This window comes from Dioscorea cayenensis, chromosome 1, assembly GCF_009730915.1.
Source record: "Dioscorea cayenensis subsp. rotundata cultivar TDr96_F1 chromosome 1, TDr96_F1_v2_PseudoChromosome.rev07_lg8_w22 25.fasta, whole genome shotgun sequence".
NCBI lineage: Eukaryota > Viridiplantae > Streptophyta > Magnoliopsida > Dioscoreales > Dioscoreaceae > Dioscorea > Dioscorea cayenensis.
In genome coordinates, this window is record NC_052471.1 from 6,630,759 (window position 1) to 6,649,509 (window position 18,751).

Here is an 18,751-nt window from a genome sequence, read left to right on the forward strand (position 1 = left end):
GGTAAATCAATGGTGGTCGGCCCCTACACTGGTGGGATGTGGGGCGTTCATTTTTTCAAAAAAACTGGCCTTCTTACGGGAGAAGTTGCGGCATTGGGCTAAGTTTAATTTTGGCTCTATTAAACTCAAAAAGCTTACACTTTTGCACGAGTTAGAAGAGCTAGACATTGTTAAGGAATCTCGACATCTCTCTCCTGCTGAGGCTAGCAAGGATGTAGAAATTCAAGAGAAACTGGGGGAGATTCATGTTCAGGAAGAGATCTATTGGAAGCAAAGATCTAGATTGCAATGGCTTAAAGAAGGTGACGAGAACACTAAGTTTTTCCACGCTATTGTAAACGGCCGTAAAAACCGGAATTTCATTCCAAGGTTAAAAACGGGTGATGGGATTTTTACTAATCCTTAGGACATTGGTAGCATCTTTGCTGCTAAGTTTGGTCAACTGTTTGGGAAAAAAAGAGACTTCCGCTGTAAGATTGATTTTGTGGTGCTGTTGGAGAACAAACCGTCGGTTGATTTATCTGCACTGGACCAGCAGTTCACCTTAAATGAGATCAAGGATGCGGTCTTTGGGCTGGGTGGCAACAAAGCGCCAGGACCAGATGGTTTTTTATACAATTCTTCAAGAACCATTGGGATATGATAAAAGGAGATCTTCTGAAGCTTTGTCAGGATTTCTACTCTGGGTGCGCTAACCTTGAAAGGATCAATTAGGCTTGTATTGCCCTCATACCCAAAGTTCTCTATCCTGACGAGACGAGTGATTACCGACCCATTAGTCTTATAAACTCCTCTCTGAAAATCATCTGAAAATTACTTGCAACTAGACTGGGAAGGGTGATGGGCTAGTTAGTTGACAAGTCACAATCGACTTTTATAAAGGGGAGACATATTTTGGATAACATTGCAACAGCGGAAGAACTGATCTTTAGTATGCAAAAACGGAAGCTATCGAGGCATATCTTGAAAGTGGATTTTGCAAAGCCATTTGATACTGTGGACTGGGACTTTCTGTTGGATCTGCTTGCTACCAGAGGTTTTGGGGAAAGATGGGTGAGTTGGGTCAAAAATATTTTGACATCTTCTAAGGCTTCCATCCTTGTCAATGGATCACAAAAAGGGTATATCCATTATCAGAGGGGTCTTCGCCAGGGAGATCCGCTATCACCTCTACTGTTTGTCCTGGTAACGGATGTATTGTGTGAAATATTTTCACGTGCCCTGCACTCTACGGTTCTCGTGGGTGCCCCTCTTGGTGAGTTGGGTAATATGTGTAACTTACATTATGCGGACGACTTGCTTATTTTAATGACGGGAGGCCTGGAGGACCTTCATATTGTTAAGCTTATCCTTTTTGTCTTCCAAGGGATGTCGGGACTCGAAGTTAACTTTTCCAAGACTTGCCTGTATCCAAGTTCTGGGGGTAGGCTCCCTTGCTTTGCTGTTGAGGCCACGTTAAACTGTGAGGTTGGGAAATTACTGGTGACCTACCTTGGGGTTCCTATTTCTAGGAGACGTCCCTCTAGACAGGAGTGAGAAGGCCTTATTGAAAAAGTGAGTAGGAGATTGTCCTCTTGGAAAGCGAAGCAATTGTCGCTGGGAGGTCGTCTCACACTTTTAAATTCTGTTCTTTCGGCGCTGCCAACCTATTGGATATCTCTGTTTAGGTTGCCTTGCTGGGTTATCAAAAAGATTGATCGTTTGAGGAGAGATTTTCTGTGGTGTGGTCCTGATCTCAAGCATGGGTGTAGGTTAGTGAGCTGGAGAAATCTTTGTTGTGCTAAGGTTCAGGGGGGTTGGGGTATTCTGAACATTAGCAATTTCAACCAAGCTTTGCTTGGGAAATGGTGGTGGAAATTCGCGACGGACCAAAATTGGAGTGGGGCAGCGGTATTTCATTTTAACTACGGGTCTGTTATTGATAATTGGAAGTTATACCCCAGGTGGCCCAAGAGGATCTCATTTTTTTGGAAAGGGGTGATTGGTAATTTCCCTACGTTGCGGAGTTGTATTAGTCACATTGCTCACACTGGTGAGGATATCCTCTTTTGGCAGGATATGTGGATTAACGGCAGGGCCCCGAGATATCTGTGGCCAGAGTTGTTTAGCGATTTTCAAAACCATTTGAGCACGCTCAAGGAATCGAGTACACTTACTTGATGTAGCACCTTTCTCGGATTGTTCTGAAGTGAGACTGTTAAAGGATCAATTGGTTGCTACGGAGGTAATTAACACTGACAAGAAATGGTGGTCGCTAACTTCGAATGGGGTCATTCTCGGTGAAATCGTTCTATAACTTTCTTAATGATGGAGGTCTGCGTTGTTCGATTGCTAGATGGTTCTGGCGTGGGAGGTGCTCCAAGAAAGTCAACCTCATCAATTGGCTAGCTTGGAAAAACAAGATTCTCACACTTGAAAATCTTGAGATTAGAAGATGTAATAAGCTGTATACGGCAACTTGTGTCATGTGTCATGGAGGAGTTGAATCTGTTGATCACCTTTTCCTTCACTGCCCTTTTCGCTAGTGCTGTGTGGGATTTTTTTTTGTTCGCTTGCTTCATCTACCTGATATCCGGTTGACACTGGATCTTATTTGGGGGACTTGGCGCTCCCATGTAAGGCCGTCATGTAGGTCAATTGGGGATTGGGTGGTTAAAGCTATTGTGTGGAATATTTGGCTTGCCAAAAATGATCGTATTTTCAATGACAAATTTGTGCCTGCTAGTACCATTATTTTGAAATGTAATCGCCTGATTATCTCATGGTATTTAGCAGAGTCTGAATATGGCAAGGAAAAGCTTGAAGATTCTGTTTCCACTATTCGACACGCTTTGAGATGCTCGGACGACACGGGCGAGCTAGCGCTGACTTGCTCAGGGTCGAGGAGGCTAGAGATCGCCATCTGGGCTAGATCGACTTAAGTTGGTCGGGTCCGAGTCGGGTTTCACTGTGAGGGTGTTCTCGTCTCTGTTGTAGCTTTATAGTAGACTTGGGCCTCCTTTTGTGTTGTCTGTTTTGTTTTCTTGTACCATATCTAGTGGTCGGTTGTATCATCTTTTTAGTAATTGTAGTGGTTTATCCACTTTTTTTATAAAAAAAAAGTGTGCGCACATTTTATATATTTGACAAAAAGGCACAAATATGATACTTGATGTTAAAATTTGGTTCTAGACTTTTAAATTTTTTTGATGCTACAATAAACCAGTCTATATCCATGAGAGGTGATAAAATTGCTTTACCTTCAAAGAAAAAATAAATAAATAAATAAATTGCTGTACTATAAATGACAAATGGTACCATACAGCGGATCCAAACCTGCCTCGCATTCTCGCTCCTACCAGAGCTCACCAACTCTCAATCCTTAATCCCTTATCTCTCTCCAAACAGCATTCAGAATCCTTTAATTCTTTGACCTCCAACGCCTGTCCGCAACAAACATTTACAATTTCATCTAATCAAAAGGCGGCCACGTCATTTACACTGTACCAACTACAGAAATACAAATATAAAATAAGAGCTCATCTCTGGAGAATTCCTGCAGACTTCAGGAGCATCGAACAATGGCGGCAGTGACGGAGGCTTGGGAGACTCTCAAGCACGCTATCGAAGCCTACACCGGCTTATCGGTGGCGACCTTCTTCACTGTCTTGGCCGTCGCTGCAGCTTTCTATTACGCCCTGTCTGGCCTCTTCGGTGCCCCCCCTGCTCCCCCGCCGAGCAAACGCGAGCTGGAGGCGATGGAGCCGCTGCCACCGCCTGTGCAGATCGGAGAGGTCACTGAAGAGGAGCTTAGGGTTTATGATGGGACTGATCCCAAGAAGCCCCTTCTTATGGCCATCAAGGGCCAAATCTATGATGTCTCTCAGAGCAGGTTTGGCCATTCGTCTCACTCTTTTTGTTGTTTCTGTTGTTGTTTACACTCTGATTGATTTATTAGCTTGGTGTTGGTTTAAAACTTCAAATATTGTTTTTTATCCGCGAATTTTGGGTGTCGTTGTTTTTTTGTTCAGTTGTGTATGAATTTGAGTTTTTAGTGTGGGGATACTGTATTTTTTTATTGATGAATTCGCTTTTGGGCATGCTATTGTTGTTTTCTTGTGAAGGATTGTGATTGATGGATGGGTGAGATTTTCATAATGTCATAATGTTAAAAGGATCCTTGTTCTTTTTTTTTTCCTTTGTAATTATACTTCTAAGGAATTCTAGGTGTAGTTTCAACTTGGGGAAGTGGTAAGATATTTATCAGATATGATTTGTGGTGATTGTGTGAAATTCTTTGCTAGATGATTTGTTTTAGCGTCTGTTTTTCTCGCCATTAGCTGAAAGTCTTCCATGTCCACTGAATGCATTCCCACACTGACTTTTAACTATTTATTTTGTATGAGCATTTTATTTTTAAGTTTGGTTGTTCTGTCTGATGTTGGAGGACTTTCAATGAAGTACCAAATTGCTGAAGCCTCTATAATCTATGATCAATAAATTTAAGCCTCATCCGCTTCTTGTTAGAAGTGAATTGGTAAATGAATCATCTTTTAGTCTGAAATATGTACAGCATTCTTATTTTAGAAGGCAGACATTTTGGTTGAGTGATGCAGGTTTTTTATTTTTTATTTTTTAAGAAATGCTTCACTTGTCAAACTCAATTCTGATGTACAATATTGAAATCTGTTTGGGCAGAAAATGCAGTTGTCATTTCGGCTGTCGATTTCAAACTTACTATCTAAAGTTATAGTAAGATTGATGCCCCTTTATTTTAACCAAAGCTTGCGCTCAAGAACTGAATTCATTTTTAATAGCAGTGGAACTGTGGATGTAAATTCAAGTGTTAGAAGTAGGCATGTAAACATCATCAAAATGTTTATATTCTCAAACTAAGGCATTAGAAATATCCATTACCCTTTTCTGACATTCATAATTCTGATGATATAATAAAGGCCAGAGACTCTGATTTCCTGATGTATTGATGATGAGACCTTTGATTATGGTACTTCTCGAAAGAGACCTTCATGATTTCCTTATATATTCTCATTTCTTTAAGAATATTGGAACCACTGCCTGTGACTCTGTTTTTTTTTTTTGGTAGGCCATCTCTAGGATCTTTTATTTATTGTCTTAGGTAGCATGAAGGTTCCATCATAAGTTAAAAATGATTCTTAGAAGTCTGATCTATGACTCTATCTGAAACATGTTTGATCTTGCTAGTGTTATGCATACTCCATCTGTGTTGATGTATGTAATTAGCAATTGTTTTTAAGCCATTCATAATTCTCAATCCTGGTCGTTGTGTTCAACTGGTTTGGATTTATTTTTGTGCAATGAATTAGATTTTGTTGAAGAAACTGTTCTATGGTTTGCATCCAGGTATTTCGTTCCAAAAATAACTATTGGTATGGTTTTCTATATTGGAAATGAAATCATATTGTGTATCTTCCAGTACCCAATCATCAATATAAAATGCATATGCCCCAATAGAAAGGGTAATTCACATCTTACAAACCATTAATTATTCTTATGATCATCCTTGAATTATTACTTATCTAAACATGTAAACTTGCCATCTTCTTGTTGAAAATGTTTGCTTCCGTCTGTATTGCAGAATGTTTTATGGACCAGGAGGCCCATATGCTCTGTTTGCTGGCAAAGATGCTAGCAGGGCTCTAGCTAAGATGTCTTTTGAGGAGAATGATTTGACTGGAGATATCTCAGGCCTTGGTCCGTTTGAGCTCGAAGCGTTGCAGGACTGGGAGTACAAGTTCATGAGCAAATATGTTAAAGTTGGAACAATCAAGAAAACTGTCCCTGTGGTGGATGAGGCTACTGCTGATGGATCTAAATCATCTCAAGTAGCTGCTCAAACTACTGAAGCCAAGGCAACTGACAGCAATGTTGTTCAAGATGCTAGTGAGCAACAGAAGGAAATTGATCCAGTGGAAAGCACGAAAGAGTGAATGTCTTCGGCTATGTCTTCATAAAGATACTAAGAACAAGCAGCGGTTGTTTGATTCTGTTTAATCAGCCCTTCTTTATTACTAGAACTAGTCAACTTGTAGCGGTGGCACACTTTACATGCTGTTCCAGAAATAAATACCGCATGAAAAACTTGCTATCTTTTTTTCATATCCGTACATTGTAAAAGCACTCGATGATTACATCAAACTCTGCTGCAAAATTTATCTTTACCGGCAATAATATTGCAGAAGAACAGAAAATTCTCTGCAATTTGTCCAGATCATCAAGTCTGTAAGTGCTCTCATCATTTATATAATATAAGCCTTGGAAATTGATTTTATTATCACTAATTCTGCAGCCTACTTCATCTCCTATAATTTTGAGGAAAGAAAATACTAAAAGATGTGAAGCTCTTAAGAAAATATTTGCAACAAGTGAAAGGGATTTATCAATCCGTCTTCTTTAAGTTTGGGTCCATCTCCAGGCAAAATTGTTTGGCTATGCATAGTTTGTTTCTTTGTGAGATTGGATTGGTCCAAACATGACAAAAGAATGGTTCATAGTTGCTTGACAATTGGACCTAAAGTTTAGATTGGATGACAAGATGACTAGAGAGAACTGTTTGTGCATTGTCCCATCATATTCATCTGTTTCAGTTGATTGCATGAAGTGGCAACCTATGCACACACTTCTTTCTTGTAAACTACAACTGCTTCATTATTATGGCCCCAGCCCTTCAAAGCCATGAAAGAGCTTCCTTCTGAATGCTAGCACTATATGTGAGTGCCATATCAACATTCATATGATAATGTTGATGTCCGACAGCATCTACCAATTGATTGAATTGATGTGATGCATCGGTTAGATGATCAGAAATCAGAAAATCATCACCTCTTTGATAGATTCATCACAAAGATCCTTCTCTTTTCCTGGTTGGTTTTCTGATACTTGGTACTGTATGCAAATTAGAACAGAATTCTATGATTGATAAATTTTTACTAGAATGAAATCGTCTGGAATTTCAATGGAACCCACAACAGTTGGCAGATACTGAACTTTTTAATTTTTGGATGTTCTCTTGATTCCATGGCTCATAAGTCCATTCAATCTCCTAAATCAAAGTGACAGGAAGAGAAATTATTTGATCCTCATATAAGTTCGTCGACTTTTTCTTTTGTTTTGGAAAAGAACGAAAAGTGAAGGAGTTTTGTTCTAGGTTTTCAAAAGTGAGAAAAAGAAGGACAAGAATCTTTATTTAAACAAGGGGTAGTATTGAAATTTTACTTGTTTTATATTTTCATAGCAATTCTCCACCCTATGAATCATTTTCCTTATTCATAGGGAAAATGATTGCATGAAGATCACCATTTTGCATAGTTCACATTAAAATTAAACATGTGAAATTTTTTTTAAAACTTTACATTTTATGTAAAGTTGTTATTGTCCCACATACAAAACACTTCATAAATGTGATGGGGTGTCAACTGACCGTTGGGAGAGTAATATCGGACATTGACGATAGTTATGAGGAAAAAAATAATAATTAATGACCACTAACTTTTTCTTGTGATCACCAACAACATGATCTTGACATGCATTGAATGGTGATCAGTGAAATTCATAACCTACTAATCTGATCAGTGAAATTCTTAACTTAAATAGGTAAGAATAGCATTACTCTTGAACAAAAATTTAAATAATACTAAAGGTTTAACATTTTTTACTATAAACTATATAGAGAAATGTATGTCTGGTATGCTTTGTATCTTCAGAATATAGGCAATAAGTCATTGTTTCTGACTTTTTGTCAAAAACACAAGTCATTATTTCTGGCCGTCCTTTGCCATTGAGAAATGAAATCCATCACTAATTATCTTCCTGATTAACTTATAATTTTTGACCCTGTAAATTTCTCTTATGTGAATTTCACAAGAGTGGAGTGGAGTTGATCTTAATGAGTCATAGGTCCTATCATTGTCCTATTAACTTAGAAAATCAAAACTTGTGGTGTTACACTTTGAAACCGAATAAAATGACAACTCTCTTACTGTAGTTTGATCATGGAGACTTTAAACTCGTTGATTACGCTGTACTTTTTGTATTGAAGGATCCAACTCACATTCATAAAAGCCAAATGAAGATGAGAAGAGCTCTTCTCCTTCTCAATAGTCAGATGTCCTCAGCCATCTTCTTCAACCATATTGAGTTTTAAAAAAGGTCCATAAGATTAATTACTTATATTAGATTTCTCATCAGCTTTTCCTCACCAAAACTACCACAAATCCCAAGCTTTCTTTCTCTCATATAGCAATGAAAATTCAAAGCTTTATTTTGCTAACCATTTCCTCGTTGCTGATATTTCTTGTTCTTGGGCAAGTGTTTAGTTTATCTAGTGGCAGAGAAACCACGTATAACAATGCTGAGCAGAGATCGATGGAAATGAAATCAGCGCCGTCAGTAAGGTATTTTTCGAGGACGATATCTCCTTCTCAACATGATGAAAATGGTAATGTAAGCCCATCTTTTGCAATGTATGATAGATCTGTCCCTCAAGGTCCAAATCCTCTACACAACTGACCAGGTGAACTTAATTCCATTCTCTTCTCTGTACATTTGTTCTTTGTTTGAGACTCATTGAAATTTCAGAAATATGAATGAAAAGTAATCATCGATCCAAATTTCTGCTGTCATTTCTGTTGAATGATCATATATTTATGAATGGAAAGTAATCATCTATACAAATTTCTGATACCATTTCTGCTGAATGATATTGAATCATATATTAAATAAAAATAACAAAATTTAGCTAATTAGCTCCACGAGAAATGATAAGAATGAAGACTGAAATTAACAATAGAATAATCATCGATACTCTTCATCGGTGCCTGCATGCATTTGAATAAGCAAAACTGACATAGAGAGAAGACTATCACACCATTAGTAAAAACAGATAAACAGAAACTTCTTCAAATTAACTGTATCTTCGCCTTGTACTATCATGCTTTCGTATTTTTACATCGTTACATTTTATGACTTTGTCTTCAAATTCCGCTTATGAGGTGCATTTTCTTGGCACAACATTAAGGTAAATGTCAATATTAATTATAAATGCAATTGCATCTTGTATTTAATGAAGAAAGAATCACATGTCATGTTTTTAAGCAAGTAATCTCTTCTTCCATGAATGCTTAACAGGTAACCCTGTCTCTCTGTCTTCACCTGTAATTAGAAATGTGGCAAAGAAGCTTCGAGATAGCAACAGTGAAAGGTTAAAAATTGGTACAATGTTAAAATTTAGTGAAATTGAAATTGTAAACAAGCTCGTAATTTTTCAATTTTTCATACAACCAGAAGACTGAATTTTATTTGCATACAAAATTACAATACCAAATTTGTTCAAGTTCGTCAATTTTCCAATCTCAGGCTTATTCGCATATTTTCTGCTACATTTGGAATGCTTTCATTCTAATCATAGCTCAAGCTACCAATCACTCAAAATTTACTGAAGTTAAGCAAATGCTCTCAACTTATATCCATTCATAGCAAGCCTTACTTTTTAGCTTAGTTTTCCTCCAACTTCATGTTTCACACCAAATGCTCTTATTTTCCTCAGGTGGCTTCAACAACTCTCAAGTCTGATTTCGCTGAGTGATGTCATCCCATCCTTCCTAGCAAGTGTTCATGTAGAGATATATTTAACCTGCACAGCTTCCTGAAAACAATTTGGTTCTCCAAAATCAGTATTCGAAACACAGTAAAGAATTAGAAAATATTTTTTACTGGTTTATTTGCATGACTACTTCTGAAGAGAGAACAATGGAGTCTTCAAGTGCATGTTCATAATCTCCAGTACATACTTGTGTTTTAACTCTGTTTCTAGCTACTTTAAAGCTTTAAACTTGCTTGCTGAATTTGGTTTCTTTCCATCTTCAAGTTCATCAAGCTCATGTGCTTAATGTTTCTAGCTACAGCTGCACAACATTTTCTTTTTATCTGTCATTATACATATATGTCTCATTGAATTTAATATTTCTACTCTTTTTTATTTAGTTATACATACAATAGTTATAGCCGCAATCCAAAACTGCAAAAGTAAACCAACATGCAACCTCATATGTTGGGGTAAATTTTTTGATAGAACATCAAATTATGGTCCGTTTTTATTTTGGGGTCCAGACTTTAATTTGAATCAAAATGATTACTCGGTTTTAATTCTATTTCACTGGGTGGTCACCCTAAAGATTTTAGTAAAATTTCCCGAACCCGCATAACTAATAAAAGAGACCAGAGTCCAAAGGATTTCATTGAATAAACCAGGACAAACTCCAACATGTCCTTTTTTTTTTTTACCATCATTCAGAAAACTCACCCATTTTGTATTTATTATACACAGCCATTCTTAGTCAGACGTTCCTAACTACAGTAATATATCATAGTTTTGTCGGTCCTAGAAGAATTCTAGGAAATTACAGTCACGCAAGCCAATACATATATATATATATATATTGTTCCAACTGTATCACACTTCACCATTATTAGCTGTCCTTTGTGACCTTGCAGTTATTATTGCTTGCAAAGACACATTATTATCCAGCTTGCTTGCTAAAATGAGATTTTTCTGCAAATCAGGAATATGTTTGTCATTCTGAAGAAGCAATTTATCACAATTGAATAACTTTGATAAGATTCTCTGCTTCTTGACATTCTTACACTACCAGGTATTTTCAACAAGGACATGGCAATTAACTAATGCAGGTTGCATCATTATTTCCCTCTCTCAGTGACCACAACTCTTATTTGACAACCTACGAATATCTGATCACTTTTGGAACTATTCACCATTGTCGTGCAATCTTCATTGTTTTTTTTATTTTTTATTTTTTTCAAGATGAATGGTTAGATTTTTAAAGAACGTGTATAAATCATAACTAAATAAGTGGGGGTGAGACCCACACGCACATAAATGCTGGGATCATCGCACACAATTACTATTTATCCTCCCAAAAAATGTGCTTAGAATTTTCAAAGCATTGCCTGCAGAATAGCCTGTGATAGCTTGACTCTATATTGCAATCAAGGGAGGCTCAATCTAACTAGGCTTAGAACCAAATGTCAAAATAGAGCCTTCAATTTATTTAATAAAAACTATTATTTATTTATTTATAATAAATATTTATATGAAATGTTAATCTTACTATGACTTGTTATCACTTAATAGATATATTTTAAATTTACAATAAAAATTTAATGAATGAAAATAAAATATATCAAGATCCATAAGTTTAATTTTTTTTCCATAATTAAAAAAATTGTAGTTATCTTGAAAACATAAATGGGCAGCATTCGAAATAGTTAATTAAAAAGATTAAAAAATTTAAAAATTAGTTGAAAGAAAATATAAAATTGATTAAATATTAAATTAAAATATTTAAATACCTTCATTTATTATTCTAAAGTGTAAAAAGTTAGATGAAATTATAATATATTAATTAATTATTAATTTAAAAAACTTTAATATGTTAATTAATTATAATAAAAAATTATTTCAAGGCTTCTTGAAATGGGGGGCTAAAGCAATGGCTTTAGTGGGCTTACCTTGAGCCGCCCCTGATTGCAATTATCTTTTGTGGCCTATTTCCACATTGTCAATACTTACAATTGTGATTAGTCTTCATTTCATTGATATTAATAGCATTTAACATTAATTTTCTCCTATTCTCTTATCAAATATTTAATTACTCACATCAATTGTTGTGTGCTTCTCACAAATGCCTTAACCAAGGAATCAGTGAAAAACCCTTATTTTAAAAAGAAAAAGACTTAAATGCCCTATTTGTCCTTAAATTATATTTTACTGTTGATTTTGGTTTTTGTATTTTGAAAATGTTATTGCCATCACATGGTTGCATGACACTCACATGTTCGTATGACCATACATATATATATTTATATAAATTTTAATTAATTAATGATAAGGTAGATATTAAAAGTTGAATTGACAGCTAACATAACATACTCATGTGCTAATTATTTTACCATCTTAAAACAAATTTGTTAAAAAAATATTTTTATCATTTTATTAAACCCTATGTTGATGTTGTATAACCTTTTTTTATTGTTTTTAATTGGATAAACCACAATCATTGAAAATAAAACTAAAAAAATATAACGCGGTGAAAAAAACACAAAAATACAAAATAAAAGCATGTCAGTCCAGTAACAATGGAAATTGATTACAACGAGGAGAAACACAAAACATAAAAGACCGACAACACAAAAAAGAAACAAATAGACATGAACGACGAAGAAAAATAGAACTCTAGGGGTGGATCTAGCCTCAAAGGCTAGCTCCTATTGCATTGTCCTCCCATCATGATCGCCTAAACCCATGTGGTGTCATGTAAACTCCAAGCCGAGGTTTGCAATTACAGTTGAGTCTTTTAGCCTGGCTTTCTTTGCATCCAGAGCTTCTGAAGATTGGGTGCCTGAACCATTTTTTCTTTTTCGCCGATCAGGAGGGCGAGACCATGTAACCTGGTCCATTTAGAAGAAGGTTTTTTCCTCTACCATTTACTCCTTCTAGTCGCTTGGTTAGCAACTAGGGCTACCTTTGTCGACTTAACTAGCTATGCTGTGTCATCAACATTTGGTAACAATGGCTTAATTCTATCCTCAAACACCAACTTGGAGTCCTTTGGCTCTTTTTCCTTAGATACGATAGTAAACGGGTTAGTATCCATCTGCACAACTTTGGGTTCGAACCCGATAGATGGAATTGATTTAATAAAGTGAGGATCAAGCCTACTAGTTGGACTTTGGTTCGAATCAAGTTTGTGGAGTTTAAGATTTATGTTATGGTTTGAGCCAACAACATAGGGTATGATGGCTTTTCTTGGCCCAATTTGATTACGTAAATCATGGGCCCAGCAAGGTCCGTTGGAACATTAGCGTACGAACCGGAAATTATTTGAGATAATTTGATGGGAACCAATTCAAGAGTTGCTTTAATAGATGATTTCTCAATTCATTTGGTCTGCACTGCGAAATGTTTGTCTTGAACACATGGCAAATTTGAAGACATTTGCTTGGGCTCGCTTCCAACTAATGGCCTTGCTACAATGTTGTACCTTTTCCTTGAATTTTCAAGCTCACCTCCTAATGGCTTCCCTTTCGGACCAAAGGTCCATCTAGAGGTTTTCCCGGTCACAACTGTTGTTGTCGATGATGAGGCAAGTTGAGTTTGTCTATGGGAGTTAATATCTTCAACCATATGATGATAGTTAAGAAGTTTTGTCACCAGGGATCAAGTTTTGCTAGCATTTAGAGGATGGGACATTGCTAGTGGTTAAGGTTATTTCTCGGTCTGTGGCTTATATAAAACACCGGTAATCAGTTCTTTAACTTTTGCATCACGTGAAATATGCCCGTGGCCCAGGAGATCTACAATGTTTGTCGCTGGCACTTTCCCTCCCATCTTGTCCCTAAGAGGAACAACAGATGTGGGAGTTAGTAGCCTTAACCGCATCTCTTCTTCAAGGTATATAGTTTCTGCTAACCTTTCTTCGAGGGCCCGATGAACTTGCGGCAGAGAAGATAATGTCGCTTTTCCCTTCATTGTCCGAGGGATTTCATCGGTGAAGTGTTAATCGGGGAGACAAGCAAGGGAGTTATTTACCTCTACTGTAAATGAAGGTCATAACACCATCCCAAAAAGAACCAATAACAACTGTCACATATTCTGGCTGTCTATTGGAGGTGAAACCTAGTTGCATATCTAGTAAGGACTGGGATAACATCCTATCTTGCTCATCATCAACCTAAACTACATCATCCTCCTCATTCCCTTCTTTATCCCCAAGCCGAACAACTACAACATCCTTCTTCTTGAGGTGAGATAAGTTATGTTAAAAGATTTAGTATAAATAGGTAGATTAAAATGATTTTTTTCATCATCATCATCATCATCATCATCATCATTATTATTATTATTATTATTATTATTATTTGCTCCTCTTTATTGGTCATCTCTTTCTCTTTTTCCTTCGTTCATTTCCTCATCTTTCTCTTCCTCCTTTATTAAAAGTTCAACTGTCCTTCATTTTCTTTTCTTTTTTCCATTTTTCTTATAAATGTAAATTATGGATGGACATGAAGGTTAATGAGAAGAAGGAAAGAGGATGAAGGGTGGAAAGTAGAGCCATGGGTGGAGATGGATATTAAGGTGAAGGAGAACAAATATGTGAAGGTTGGAAAGGAAGAAATGCATGGAGATGGAAGTGGAGGAGGAGATAAAAAAGTAGAAATCAGTGGATTATAAAGATGGCGGCGACAGACAAAAAAGGGAAACAATGATAAAGAAGAGATGACGGATGAAGATGAAGATGGAGAAGGAAAAGAATCAGAAAAAGGGTAGAGATTAAGGAGAAAGATACTGAAAAATGATTTATGTTGATGTGGAAATAATAGAGTCAGTAGTCAAAACGTTTTAAAAAATCAATTTTTGTGTGTATGTGTGTGTCAACATTTGTGATGTGGCTCGAAAATGTTGGTAACAATGCAAGCTTTTAGTATGCACCCCATCATTAATTAATTTTGAAAAATAGAAATACATAGTCATATTACTATATGAGCACTGTACCATGTTAACTATTTAGAATTAAAATCACCGCCGCAATAGCCGGACAGTAAAACACTTGACTCTCATATAGGAGGTCAAATGTTTAACTCACTCTCAATGCATGGTTGAGGAATAGTAATTGTTAGTGCAACTGCACTATAATTGGCATGATTTGACACCAAGTTAAGATGACGTGGCAACCTGGGTAACATGGCAAGGAGTCTTGGCTTGGAGGCAAAATATCTTGGAGATCTTGGTGAAGCTATTTTTGGTATGTGTTACAACTTGAAGACAATATCATATCAAGACCATATTTAGAGATTTGATTGGAGACTAAATATGGATGGAGCTTAATTGAAGAAATACCTATCAATGGTATGATTGAAGGCTATTGAAGGTATGATTTGAAGAAACCTTAATAGGTATGATTGAAGACTATTAAGAGTAAGATTGGAAGACATGCCTATTGTTGGCATGATTGGGTTGATTGATTGAAGATCTTTCATGGGAAGATTTGAAGGCCAAACTTGGGTTGAATTGAAGATTAAGATTGGCAAGTTTCGTGAAGACGCACAAGGATGTGCGCCCTCGTGAGGGGACTGCGTGTTGAGGAACTGAGGAGGTAGACTAATTGCCGGTAGTTGGGATCAGGAGATTTGGCTGCATCGACTCAGAATAAGCATGACCGGGAGGTTGATGGGTCTTGAGGTCATTTCCTACATAACCAAAACTCAGTCAAGTCAACAATCAGGGCCATGTTGCAATTCATGTTACAACAGGAGTTGTAGCAACTAATTTTGGAAGGTTTTAAAATTAGTAGTCGCGGAGATTCTAAAATAGGTATAGACTATATTTGGGATGTTGAGGCGTCTATATAAGCTACTTTTGCTTTGAGATTGTGGGTGCCACTTGAGTAGGAGAGTATGTGGGAACTAGACAATCTAAAGAGGATATTGATCTTTATTTGTGGGAGTGAGTGACAAAGTGTTTGTACTCTAATTTTTTCACCTCTTTTAGTAGATTGTTTATCTTCAGGCTTGGCGCCCCAGACGTAGGTGAGTAGACACCGAACTGGGTTACCAATCTTGTGTGTCTCTTTCTTGTTTGGTTTTTGTGAGCTTTCTATGAGTTTATGTTTGGTTTGTGTGAGCTTTCTATGAGTGTTTGAGTGTTCTCTAAACCATAAATCACATCAGCAAAACTAACAGTAATAAAAAAAAGTTTGTATGTGAGATGGTTTGTCCACATTATAATATATATATATATATATATATAGGAATAAAGGGAACATTATATCAAAGTATAAGGAACGTAATAAATATCTTTAAAGTACAAGGATCAATTTCATCAAAAATATCTTCCATTACTTTATGTAAATGTTTGTTTTGTTTAGCATTAAAATCTCATGATTTTTTCTTTTATTTGAGCACCACATCCCTTGTGTTACAACATGATTTTCATCTTCTTCGGACATGGCCATCATAATAGCCCTGCTTATAATACTTCTAACAATGTGAACCATTTGCATGGTTGGAATTCTGCTTCCTGGCGTCAATAAAATCTGTAAGATGTGGTATTTTATTGAATAGTATTATATTGCAATGAAGTAAATTTTTTTCTTATTTGTCTTTAACTTGTTGATGTTTCATTCAAAATTCTAAGGGCCATCTGACACACTTGTTCTATATTAAAAGTGAAAACAAAGATCCAACCACTGATCTTACCCTTGCCACTTAACTCATTGAATTTCAGAGTTTATTTAGACATATAAATTCCCTTGGATGAAAGTTATATAATGTTGATGTTGATATTCCAAGTTATATGATTGTACCAGATGATATTTATTTTACAGAAATTATTTCATTAATTCTTATCTTTGGAACTTCAACTCTATAACAATGCATTTGATATGTTTTTATGTTACTTCTAATTCATAAGTGTTACCATTGAAATTGAGATAAAATGTTGACCTACAAAATTTCCAAATTTAAATACCTAAGATTGGATTTATAAGGTTGTTTTCCCTAATATTTCTTTATAAAATAACTTTAGATTAAATGTACTTTTGGTCATTATATTGTAATGTATTATTCATTATGGTTCTTAATTATACATCTGCAGTGTTCAATATGGCCGTGCATTTCTCATTTTTGTTCACTTTGTTGCATTTACATTGCACCCAAACACACCCTAAATTTTATTGTTTAAAATATTTAATTACATGGATATCCTTATTAGAAGGTACATATATCATGCCAATCCACTTGTTAAGGACATATGGCACTAGTTGCCATATCATGAAGTTTTCCCTATTCAAATACTGCCACCGTGTTGAAATGCTAATGTGACCACTTGCATGTCATTGAGACATGCATTAGTTGCCATATCACCAGGTTTCTCTTTTTAAATGATGATGTGCCATTAAAATGCTAAAATAGTGATGTTGAATCAGCAAAAAATATATATTCCAAAAGTTTCTAAGTTGGTGAAATGATGGAGTTGTTCCAATTATAAATGTTATTTTTCACTTCTACAATGGATTTTTTTCCCCTTTTTTTCTTTTCATTATTTTTGTTGAGTTGTAATTTATTTCGACAATAAAATTTTTTCCTCTTTTCCATATTTGCATAAAAAATATATTTTTTTTTGCTAATGTGATAATTTTTACACCTTTCTATTGCGACATGCACTTAATTAATAAATATTTTTAAAAATAAAAAATAGATGGCAAATTCCACTTGAAAACCATGCCATTGATACATACGAAAATAGACAAAGATGAAAAGTACACGCTTTGTATTTAACATTTTGAAATAATAAAGACCACCCAAAAAGTGTATTTAATCTAATAACTTTCTATGTTTGTTTTGTTTGTGTTATTTGGTTAATAACTTTCCCTATATATTACAATAAAATGGCCTTAGCAAATCCTAAATCACTAATTTGTCATATGCAAATCAATAGTATATTAGTAACAAGAATCATCAATAAGAGGATCATTTATTCTGACAACTTTGTCTGAATGGGTAAACTTATCTTTTACAAATTCAAATAAAATTTAATTAAAGGAAAACTCAAAATATAAACATAATTTGTAACAAAGTAACTAATGTTCACTGCATCGTAATCCTTGTGTTCACTTCATTCAAAGAAAGTAATATATTCCACAACTCATACATCCGAGTTGACATATATCACTTACCTTCACAGTGTTTGCTCCATCTCCACTTTTCTTACTATTGTTAAGTAAAATTAGGCACTCTCCTTATTCTATGTAGGATTTTTGGAATATGGGAATAGAGAAAAAAATAAATAATATTGATCATCATGTGATGGTATGAAGATGTACTTAAGTCCACATGTCATATCAAGTAATACAATGTGCTTAGAAGTAAGATTATCGATCCCATGCTAACTATAAGCACTAATATTAGCTATATCTTTTATTACCTAGCCCACTAATCATGAGAATGTACAAGAATTGTGAAACCTAAGAATGAACACTAGACTAACAAAAATAACGCAAGAACTAAAAGGTACTCGGTTAATGGGTGAAGGTATTTGGGATGTGAATCCCTAAGATTTCAATTGCAGCTAATCATTAATTCCAGATTAAATTCGAGATTAAATTGGACCAAGGAGACTCCTACATTATGCTAATATATTTCTTTAGGATATTAGCACTTAATTCCCATACAAAGTTAAGGCTAGAATCTCTTCTTAACCTAATTTCCTAAAATTGCATTAAACACTCAATAAACCTCCCAAATAGGATTAATGCTTTTGCTAATCAACTTTAAAATAAAAAATATTTCACTATCCTATCTCTAGGCACGGTGACAACCTCCTCTATCTATAGTAAGTCTCTATGTGAGTGGTTTTCTCAATCTCAATGATAACAATCAAGCATGAAGCAAAGCTCTTGCTATGGTTCATTCATGGCATCAGTAAGCACATAGAATGACATAGATAAATCTCAATAACAATCTTGATGAGTGTTAAATTATTCATATTGTATGCATTATATTTTTAGCACTCAATATGCACTTTTATGTTGATTTCAGTTGATTTCGTGGTTTAATTATGTCTTATGTGAATCTAAGCACTAGGAATTCCAACTGGAGCAAAAGGATTGAAAGTGGTATGTTTTGGAGTAATTTTGAGTCGACACTGTGCCTTCCTGCA

At 35.5% G+C, this 18,751-nt stretch overlaps 1 protein-coding gene and 1 long non-coding RNA gene across 3 annotated transcripts; both read left to right on the plus strand.

Annotated features, from left to right (window-relative positions):
• The first annotated feature begins 3,524 nt into the window (after window positions 1-3,524).
• On the plus strand, window positions 3,525-6,229 carry LOC120264665 (membrane steroid-binding protein 1-like). The gene is made up of 2 exons (XM_039272490.1): window positions 3,525-3,871; window positions 5,597-6,229. The coding sequence occupies exons 1-2, from the start codon at window positions 3,561-3,563 to the stop codon at window positions 5,946-5,948; spliced, it is 663 nt and encodes a 220-aa protein (XP_039128424.1). The 5' UTR covers window positions 3,525-3,560; the 3' UTR covers window positions 5,949-6,229.
• A 1,760-nt stretch (window positions 6,230-7,989) lies between these two features.
• Window positions 7,990-9,554, plus strand: LOC120275910. 2 transcript variants are annotated; one of them, XR_005541182.1, is made up of 3 exons: window positions 7,990-8,530; window positions 9,145-9,228; window positions 9,373-9,554. It is a non-coding gene; the product is annotated as an uncharacterized LOC120275910 (long non-coding RNA). The 2 variants fall into 2 exon arrangements; XR_005541184.1 differs by having other exon boundaries at window positions 9,145-9,217.
• Window positions 9,555-18,751: the final 9,197 nt, after the last annotated feature.